Source organism: Choristoneura fumiferana, chromosome 11 (assembly GCF_025370935.1).
Source record: "Choristoneura fumiferana chromosome 11, NRCan_CFum_1, whole genome shotgun sequence".
NCBI classification, from domain to species: Eukaryota; Metazoa; Arthropoda; class Insecta; order Lepidoptera; family Tortricidae; genus Choristoneura; species Choristoneura fumiferana.
The window spans coordinates 2,483,213-2,493,890 of record NC_133482.1 but is presented as its reverse complement, the minus strand read 5'-3'; the positions used below and the strand labels follow the sequence as shown (position 1 = coordinate 2,493,890).

The following is a 10,678-nucleotide window of genomic DNA, read 5'->3' as shown; positions in this document are numbered from 1 at the left end:
TCGAGATAACAAGGTTGAGACCCCCTATTAAGTTTTGAACTTGTGTCAGGAGGCCTCGCTCTTCTAAAACTAGATAATCTTAAAAAGCCAGGAAAATTACAATTTGTACTTAATGCAATGCAATTTTGTGCAATGTATGCTTGCTCAACGAAATTTCAGATTTTTAAAAGCGAAAAAGATTTTCGTAATGCCGGAAGGGACATGAATCCGAGCCTCCTGCAGGGCTACTACGTAACTCGAAACTCGAAGTTCGTGTCGTGCGCTCCCTCTGACACATATACTGTTTAATATAAGCACTAAGTAGTAGTTCGAGGGGAAATGGGTAATTTCTCCCGAGTTAGACACTACTTTTCATTTTGACTGTGAGAAAAGCAAAATACTACAAAAAAGTGGGAATAATAATAAATTGAATTTACCTACTTATATCCAACCTTCAAAAAACAAACAAACAAACACAAATATTTTATTAATATAACATTGTACACAGTAATTATTATTTAAAGATACAATAGGATATACTAGGACATATAGATAAACGTGTGCCTGAACTAGGATTCCCTGTGCTTCAGGCTAAATAGATCAAAAAGTTTATCGTCGTTAAGTTTCACGGTACCTTTTCGACCTGGCTGGCTGGTCACGACCAAGGTGCTTAGGTATATACTATGCTTATATACAAGGATATTTATAGATCTCGATGGGCAAATCCGAATCGCAGTAGGCCATTATTTATTTGTACGCTTCCTAATGTACTAGGCCTCGATTCGTAGTGTACTCATCGATTGAGTAATTATTCTATTTCCAACCGAATCTTGCTAAATCGCTTCAAAAAAAGAATAGTGGTCATACACAGATTTGAAAAAATAGTATTTCAAGTCTGTTTGACGAATGCACCGGTTGCACGTCGTCAAGTGAACGCATCCGTGGTCGTTGTTTTGTTTCGTTTCGCCCGTCGTCACCCGTCGTCGCGCGAGCGCGAACTAAACGCGGCGCACCGCTCTCCTCAATCCTTTCTTCAAGTTTCTTCGCTCATTCTGTCAAATCGTGTCAAACGCAGCGGTATTCAGTTTTGCTTAGCCCGCTGCACAACGATCAATGATTTTGTTATTGTTGTGAGCGCACATCGAAATAAAAACATTTCAGCAGGCGGCCTGCAATGAGTAATTAGGAACAGTGTCGTGATAATGTGAGCTGTGCGAAACCGCCACAAGTTTAAATTGACATGAAATATCCATTTTGGTTTTGCAAAATAGATCGTTTGGCAAGGTCAAGAGATTCTGGGGTGCGTGCGAGCGAACTGATGCGTTCTCATATCGTTTGTGTTGGTTCTGGTAGTTTCTAGCAGTGTTGTGTTGTTTAGTGGTGAAACCAGTGGTTTATCAATATGGGGTCTAGCGGGATTACTTTGGCAGACTTGCCAAATATTTTTATTATGATCGGCGCTCTGGTGGCACTGTTTGCGATGCTCGTTATTCTGCTCAGGTGAGTCACAGAGGTCTAATAGGTGATATTTGTTATCTAGGCCATCACCAAGCAGCCTAGTCCTATAATGTCCTCTGGATAGGTTATTGTAACCTCTCAAGTCCAGCCTAGAGTATCTGATAGATAAAAACTACTTAATGAAATTGTCATAATATGGTTAGGGTAACAGCAGGGCTACTACGAAACTCGTGTAGTGCGGTCCCTCTGACACTTATACTATTTAATAAGAGAGTGAGAGGGACGATACAATACAAACTTCCAGTTTCGGGTTTCGTAGTAGCCCTGCAGTTATAATCAGTTGAGGAGCCTACAAACTGAAACAATTATGATATCATAAATAAATTATGTACAATTTACTTTCAATACTTTCATAAACCATTACATAAAGTGCTTTTTGTTCTACTTATTCAACAACAAACAATATTCTGCATTAGCGTTTCAGATTGCAGTTCATAGCTTACCAGCCTTTTAATACTGAGACTTCACAAATTGAGAATAATATTTTGCAAAAACTAGCATAGCGTTAGATGTGCATACCAGGACCTGAGTGCACACTGACACCGACACTGAGTCTGTGAGGACTCTCTATATTAGTACATTTTGTACTTCAATTTACAAATCTAGGTATTAAATAGATACAGTTTTGCCTTTTACCAATGTTTATTACATATTTAGTTTTGGAAATTGTAGTACACTTCTTCCCCGCAGCTTTTGGTGGTTTTATTAGTATAGACCAGGGGTCAGTAATTAGTTTTAAGCAGGGTCCGAGAATGCTGTTTACAATTATATCAAGGTCCAGAATTTTTTCTGTGGTAAAGTATTATTTATTTATATGCAAATAAATAACATATACACTAAACAACATAAGTAGCTAAGAAGGTAATTATCTACCTATATTCAAATACACTGGGCGGTCCGAGGCTGGGCCTATTGCGAACCCTTGGTATAGACTACCATATAAACATTTGTATTTACTATCAAACTGTAAAAAAATATCTGTGTGCATACTATCAACTTAAAAGGAACAATTAGGTTATTGGCCCCAAAAGTACAATAAATTTCTGAAAAAAAAAATTACATTGTCATTCATAATAATAATAAATATCATGGAACACTTCACACTAATTGACCTAGTTTGTTCTTTTTATGTTCCAAGTGGCCTCAAAATTCAATGCTGCTGGCTGCCTAAGGGCCCAAGATGCTATAAGACTGATCTGGTGATATTTGGTATTAACCTTGTAAGGCCCATCAATCTAAATTTAAGACATATGTCAAAGCTAAAGCTATTATCAACTTCACTAATAATAAGAAAGTATTTTTTTGCAACATTATAAAGTCACTTTTAAGTGTTTAAAATTAAACATCACTTTTAAGTTAAACATCATTTTTACATGTATTTGGTTACTTATATCATATTATTATTGTGTCTTTGATACATGAAATAATTAGGACCATCTGGGCATCATACATTGAAAATAAATAAAATACATAATAACAATTATTATTTAGTATTAAAGTCAACTTCTACCAACCTATCTAGCTAGCTTCTAACCAACTATTGAAAAGCTATTGTACGTTTTTTATTTCCACAATAATATAGTTTGTATGTACTGTAATGATAGTGACATACTATATCACTATGTTGCAATTCATTCATTGTGTAGCAATTAGTCACTACTACTAACAGTTAGTGGCATGTTGCATGCATTGGCTAAGATAACATAGCCTTATGAAGCATTGTGAATCTATCTGTAGACAACTTCATAACATATTTATTTAGTGAATACAATTTCTATACCTATGGAATTTCTTTTTTTTCACAAGCCCACAATCAAAATTTTTGACTAGAATGTGTTGAACTATATAATGATGAATGACTAAAAATGCAATATGCTTTATAACATTCCTTTGGTTGTTTTGATGTAAAATCCAAAACTCAAATCTAATCATTTGTTAAAGGTTATTCTTTATCAAGCAATGATAATTATATCATAGAGTTACAAGTCCATGTTATTGCATGTTATCTCTGAATGTTAATTATGCAAGCATCATATTTGTTACACATTGTTGTTTAAAAAAATTAAATTGCTTAAAGTGGCTGAAGCTGTAACATTTTGTTTGCTCTGCCTACCTCATTTGGGAATACAGGCATGATGTTTGTGTGTGTGTGTGTGTGTGTGTTGTTTAAAAACAATGGTTCAATAATATGACAAACTTAATAGAGAAGGAATGCTCAAATACAAATCAATTAAAAAAAACCGGCCAAGAGCGTGTTGGACACGCCCGAAATAGGGTTCCGTATTCATTACGAAATAATTAAGTAATATTTTTCTAAGGATTTCGTATTTTATACGGAATCTTTCATAGTTTAGGTATATTTTATACCTTAGGCTGCTATTTACTCTTAAACTACTAATAATTCTCAAGCAAACTTAACCGTTATAGTTTTCCTTGAAAGTTTGATATACTTACTACAATCCTGATTTTTTTTTAGTACATGAAGAAACATTGATTAGTAATAGTAGAGTTGCCAACTATCCTATTTTCCCAGGACATGTCCGGCTTTTTCGGGTGCCCTAGGGTATGTATCACATACTAAATTTCATCTAAATCGATTCAGTGATTATTGCATGATCAAATAATAATCATCATATACTTTCTCATTTATAAAATTAGTAGGAAGTATAGTGCCATTTACTGTGCCTTTTTTATATTTCGCGACTTTGCTCAGACTGAATTGAAATTATATAAATTTAACTTTTAAATGACTTCCTGAGCATAAATCATTAACACATTACAGAATAAATTTAAGTTCTACTACATGTAGGCAGGTCATAAGGTCTACATAATATACATTGTACATAGTATAAAACTAAGTCGCTTCCAGCTGTCTGTCCCTATGTATGCTTAGATCTTTAAACTACGCAACGGATTTTGATGCGGCATAGAGTGATTCAAGAGGAAGGTTTATATGTTGTTGTATAATCTATGGTTCGAATTTGATTGACTCTCTCTGATCTATGGGATATCAAGATTGACATTATGATATGGATATAAGAATCTGTCTCTGTAAACTTACGACTAAATAAAACACATAAATATAAATAAAGTCTTATTAATACATATGTATAATACATGCATAATATAGTAGAGAAACACTGATAATTTTAGAGGTTTCTAATGTGATGTCGTAAATAAAGATTTTTTTTTGCGCTTACATTGCAAATGCTGGCTGAACTCTACGGGATAGATCAAAAGCATGTTCTACAATAATAAAGAATCCATACTAATAAAATAATATTATAAATGCGAAAGTTTGTGTTTGTATGTTTGTACATCTTTCACGTCAAAACGGAACGACGGATCGACGTGATTTTTAGCATAGAGATAGTTTATGGGCCCGAGAGTGACATGGGCTACTTTTTATCCCGGAAAAATGCACAGTTCCCGAGAGAACAGCGCGCGATAACAGAATTCCACGCGGGCGAAGCCGCGGGCAAAAGCTAGTACATATTAAAACATAGTTTAAAATAAAATCGCTTCACACCCTCTGTTTGTATGTATGTATTGTTTGGATTTTTTAACCTATTTAACGGATTTTAGTGCGGTTTTTCACCATCGGTCATAATTTTTCATAAAGTTAGGGGAAAGTGGTCAAAATGCTGAAAATAGAAAATGTAACTGAACGAAACATTTCATAATTTTTTAAGTTTTACCTATGCAAAGCCGGAGCGGGTCGCTAGTTAATAATAAAGAGTCAATCTGTGCTTTATTGTGCTAAACACATGTTTATTTAAATTGAGGTTGAATCTTCGATCGTTCTCACAGAATTAATTATAGACTATAATATAGAGGATAATGTGAAAGTGTGAAATGGCGAGCGCATATCTGGCTGAAAAGCCATGTATTCCTTTTTTTGGTCTCTCTCATCCTCGTATTAATTACTATTAGTGTGAGCGGAACGGCATGTTACAAAGTTCTAATGAACCTGGCCCTATACTACGAAGTGCAAAACTCGAACTTCGTATGTTGCCATCCCGCTGACGCTTATGTCATTTACGCGAGTGAAAGGGACGATGCTATACGAATTTGGATTTTCGAGTTAGCCTCTCTGTTCTGTTATGTTCTGTTTGCGGCCTTATGTGCTGCAGTGGCGTTCAAAAAGTTAATGGCTGTATCTTGTCTCCAGGAACATGGAGTTCATTGGCATCGTGGGCGAGGGTCGCCACGACCCCTGGCACGCGATGCAGCCCCCGCGACTGATGATGCAACGGGTCCACATACCCTTCACCTTCAAACTGGAGGAGAACAAGCCTATCGGCTATAGTGGTAAGTTCATCTGTCTATCTATGACTTAAACTTAAACGTGATGTGAACCAAAGATAAGGCGTGGTTTACTTACGTAACTGGGGGGCGTGTGACGATAACCAATGCGAATCTAATAGGTATCTATTATAATAGGTACAGCAGGGCTACCACGAAACTCGAAGTTCGTGTCGTGCGGTCCCTCTGACACTTATACTATTTAATACGAGAGCGAGAGGGACCGCACGACACGAACTTCGAGTTTCGTAGTAGCCCTGCAGGTTTTTGAATGGCACGTGAACCTTACAGTGCCAGTATCATGCTGTCTCGTTTCATTTATAGACAATGGCATGGCAGCTATCTAGCTAGTCTGTTGAAGATAAATCGTGCAAATTGCATTATAAGATTAGATACATTGCGGCGCTTGATTGACCACTACAATATAAATTCGTTGGCTTTACGGCGGCGCAATGTAATGCAATTGCACAATTTTTCTTGTAGGTCTAAACCGGGATTTATATTGGATAGATAGCACTTAATCGTTGAAGCAAGACTTAAACTAAATATTAACTTTGTGGCACGCTCGCGTAAAGCATATGGTCGTATTTGCATCAAACGATGATCTCGTACTAAATAAAAAGTACTTATAGCGGCATCCTGCGAACAACAAAATATTGCCGGGTAAAACTACGCATAAGGTACCTACATCTTCCGCGTCTGCGTAGCGTAAGTTCGCTTCGGATGCGCACTTGTGTAAAAGTGACAACAAATCAAGGAGACACTGGTGTTTTCCCAGCCTTGTTGCAACTCCACGCATTTATTTGGTCTGAGGCAGTGAAAGGTATTCTCATTTCCCAGCAACTTAATTCTACAATTCCTTACAGCTTATAAAACCGGTATTACAGTTTGCTAATTTTCGAAATAACCAATCAAGCATGTAAATGCAGAAGAGAAATCATTTTGCGAATCGAACCGTGTCACTCTAATTGTTTACCTACTTCGTCGATACGCAAACTCGCGCGCACCCGCTAAGTGTCACTTAAAACGGTCACCGACTGGCCCATTTCTCGGAGACAATGCCTCATCAGTAGCCGAGAGTCCGGGTTTGCTAAGAAATCAGGAAAGTATCCATTATGCAAGTTTGGATACCGTGTTGCCTGTTTATTTAAACTATTAACCCGTTTTTCGAATACAATACCATTGGCAGTCACTAACTCCACTGAAATCATAGCGAAATTGGTTATGAAAAGGTTCAAACCCGCTACGTGATTCAGTTTCCTCCACTGTACCTACTTAGTGTAATTTTGAGCAGCCACTGACTGGTCCTTTTTTGTTTGATGACAATACCTCATTGAAAATGGCAAAGACCAGCTTCTTTCGAAAATAGGACGGTCTTCTACATTGCAAAAGGCAAGTTTTTAGAATCTCTCTCTCTCTCTCTCTCTCTCTCTTTATGTACACGTACCAAGTGTCGCTTAAAGCGATCACCGAACCGACTGACCCGTTTCTCGAATACAGGACAGTCACCAGCACCAATATTGTGTTGTGATACAACAAAGCGTGTATAAATATCTGATACGGCTCTATTACTAGGGCCTGTCAGATATTTTTGAACGCTCCGTTGTAGCAGATATTAATGAGAGTGACTGTACCCATGTCAGACCCACCATACCCCTACCTATACCCCTGGGGGTAGGGTGGGACAGAACCATACCACCGTGTAGTAGTGCTGGAATATGATGGAAAATTGAAAATAAAAATATGTTTTCGCGAAAGACTATACTTATATTTGACACAGTGATTTATGATTTAGGTACTTACCTATATTTGTAAGTTGTACAGTCAGGACCAAAAGTACTTAGCTGGATTTGAGAAAGAAAAACGACGAAGCCCCGCTAGGCGGGGCTCCTATTTCTGGGCGGCTTGTCCTTCGGGCATAAGAAGCTACCTAACTGACCTAACCTACCTAATACCCGCCGTAGCTTACTGCAGCACTACGGTGGTATGGTTCAGTTCCACCCTACCCCCAGGGGTCTGGAGGGACTGTACCTTACTGGTAGGCGATGGTCTTCTGAGAAAATGGGGGACGGTTGGCATTGTGGAATTCTGGATAGTGTTGCTTGTTTTGTGAATTAAGAAAAGTTGGAAGGCGTGACATTTCATACAATGAGCTTGACTTCCAATTTGCTTTCATTCCTTTTCTCAATTGCCCTATGCACAGCAGGTAACTTACACAAGCGATTCGCATAGTTTTTGTCTCACTTAATGCGTAAGTAAGTTATAAGATAATTGTATTTAAAATTAAGGGATTTCATGGAACTTATAATTACAGGCTATTTATTTCTATTAGGCATAGATGTGATTGTGAACTGTTTATCACTGAGGAAGGCCGAGATTTTAGCGCAAATGTGCTAAATGCAATGTTGCAAATAACAGCTAGGTGTATGTACGTACGGCCAAGGTAACAAATGTAGTACGTTTCCAAGATGTGAAAATGCGTGCCTTTGTCACTTCGATATAAGTATATATACAAAGTAAGTACAAATAAATTAAATACAAACAAGTAAATTATGATATGAATCACATCAGAAATCAGTACAAAAAAATTACATAGACAAATAAATTTATTAATTTTATTTTTTATTTGAAATTCCTTCGGTTTGTGCGGAACCCTCGGAGCGCGAGTCCATCTCGTACTCAGAGCGACGCACAATAGAATAAGTAAAATTTATACTACGAAACAAAAACAGCGACGACGTCAAATTTTAATTCGTCTAGATGAATGCAATATTATTAACCACAGTACCTACCTACCTCAATTATACTTAACACATCTGTGGTCGGGTTTGCCATGGGTTTGCCCCCGCCGCCGGCAACGTAATGCAGAAAAAAAAATCGTGGGAACGTTAGAAACTGCAACTGCCAGGTACATTTCGATCGCAGCTAGCGTGCAGTTTGCGTGCAGTTTTGCCCGCTCACTAACTGCCATTGAAATGTATATGGACGATTACGTTGCCTCGGACGGAATGCAATCCACCCGCAACGGCCCTAACGTCTGTTGCATGTTTTATTGCTAAACAAACATAATTACGATGCCGATAATATACTAAAAGGTATAAAAAAACATTATTTTCATCTGCAATAAGGTAAATCTGCATACGCCGTGAGAATTGCATTTAAAAGCCAGCACGGACCTGAGGCCGTATTGCCTACCGTTTCTGACGCTCGCGATTGCAATCAAATGACAGTTTTTGTTTGCGAAATCTGTCATTTGATTGCGATCGCGAGCGTCAGAAACGGTAGGCAATACGGCCTCAGGTATCGGTGACTCTTAAGTGACATAGAAGCTATAGGGAAGCTTTGCTACTTCGAAATTATGTTAGAACCAGTCCCAACACACGCGCCAGTTTTATTGCTGCTCTTTTACATCGTAGTTACTAAGAGTTTTCATACAAAAAAATCAAAAGTGAAACGCTTTAAAAACCCATAAAACAACGGACCAAGACTTCCCCTTTTATGTTTAAATATTGGAAAATAATAAACGGTGCATGGTGATATATATCACTGATATTACAAAAAACTTCTGACTGTTATATTATAATTTATATTATCGCTGTTAAACGTAAGTTGACTGTTGACACAAGTGGTTTCGAACCACGCGTTTAAATTGTTCTGTAGATATTTTTATACTTTAAAATTCAGGTTAAACAATGGTACATTTAGTGTACAAACGTTGGCGACCTTTTGTAAACACGCTGATTCATCGAACTAACAGAACAGCAGATCTTGTCTTGATCATAATGTTTACCGTTATTGTGTTGCGATCAGTTTGCATATGGCACTTTTTGAGATAAATAATAATCGGTGTACCTATCCTTATTTAGCTAAATGATTTTTAGAATCCGTTTAGTTTTGTAGTATTTTGTACGATGTATTTAGGTTCGCTTCCACTCTGGAATTTCGTTTACAACATCAAGTTTTGTACGTTTCGACTTTACTATCTATCATACACGTATTTTCAGGCTAAACGCTTGTTTTGAATTAATAATCGAATATTTCTTTTTACTTTTGGGATTCAGGGTGAGACGATTAAACATTCATTTGGCATATCGATTCTGTAGCTCCGGTTACATTTAGAAAGTAATATTATTTACGTCACATTAATTTCGACGCAGCTTCAAGACAAACAACACTTCTATGCAAAGATAGAAGTAAATAGTATTTTATAACCGTAAACAGGTTGCCTAGTGGGTGAAAGCCAATTTGAAATAGAAAGTCTTGGGTCCACTCTAGCCGGCCGCGTGGTGGGTGATGTCATAACGGACCCCTTTCGATAACTTTGTTATGATTACCACGTTTAAATCCCACGTTTTTAGCCTCTAGCTATTCAAATACGTATTATAACAGTACTTCCAGAAGACCAAATTGTAGAGCGCAGTATGCTCGTAGTGAAACGCTTTGGCTGGATCCGAAAAACTATAGCGTACTTCCAAAACACGCATTGTCGTTGTGGATGCCAAGACTTCGAGGCTGAAGTGAGACAGGACGGGCTAACGTCAGCCGCATGTATGCACAGGTGGTTTACAATTGCTACGTCCTGGATCCCACAAAATGAATGGTGTCGACGTGGTAAGCGCAAGCGATGATATCGGCATAATCTGGATGTGTTCCTTAACGACTGGCTGGGCACCACTTGGTATTGGAATAAATGAAAGACTTTATTGTCTAGCCGTGGCAAACTTCTCCAGGCTAATATGTACATAATAAGTATTAAAGAAAGTTGTCAGATAAATCAGATTGCCAATATTCATCCCACTGACTACTAATCTACACGCGGAGCAATGATTCGATGTATTACGTTACGAGTATATTGTCAAAGTCAAAGTCAAAGTCA

General features: G+C 37.6%; 1 protein-coding gene across 1 annotated transcript in view; it reads left to right on the top strand.

Annotated features, from left to right (window-relative positions):
• Positions 1-818: 818 nt before the first annotated feature.
• Positions 819-10,678, top strand: part of LOC141432486 (uncharacterized) — a gene marked incomplete in the record, with an annotated part of 41,296 nt that continues 31,436 nt past the window's right edge. The window contains 2 exon segments of the mRNA XM_074094070.1: positions 819-1,479; positions 5,669-5,808. Of these exon segments, the coding sequence (XP_073950171.1) occupies positions 1,382-1,479; positions 5,669-5,808 (238 nt within the window).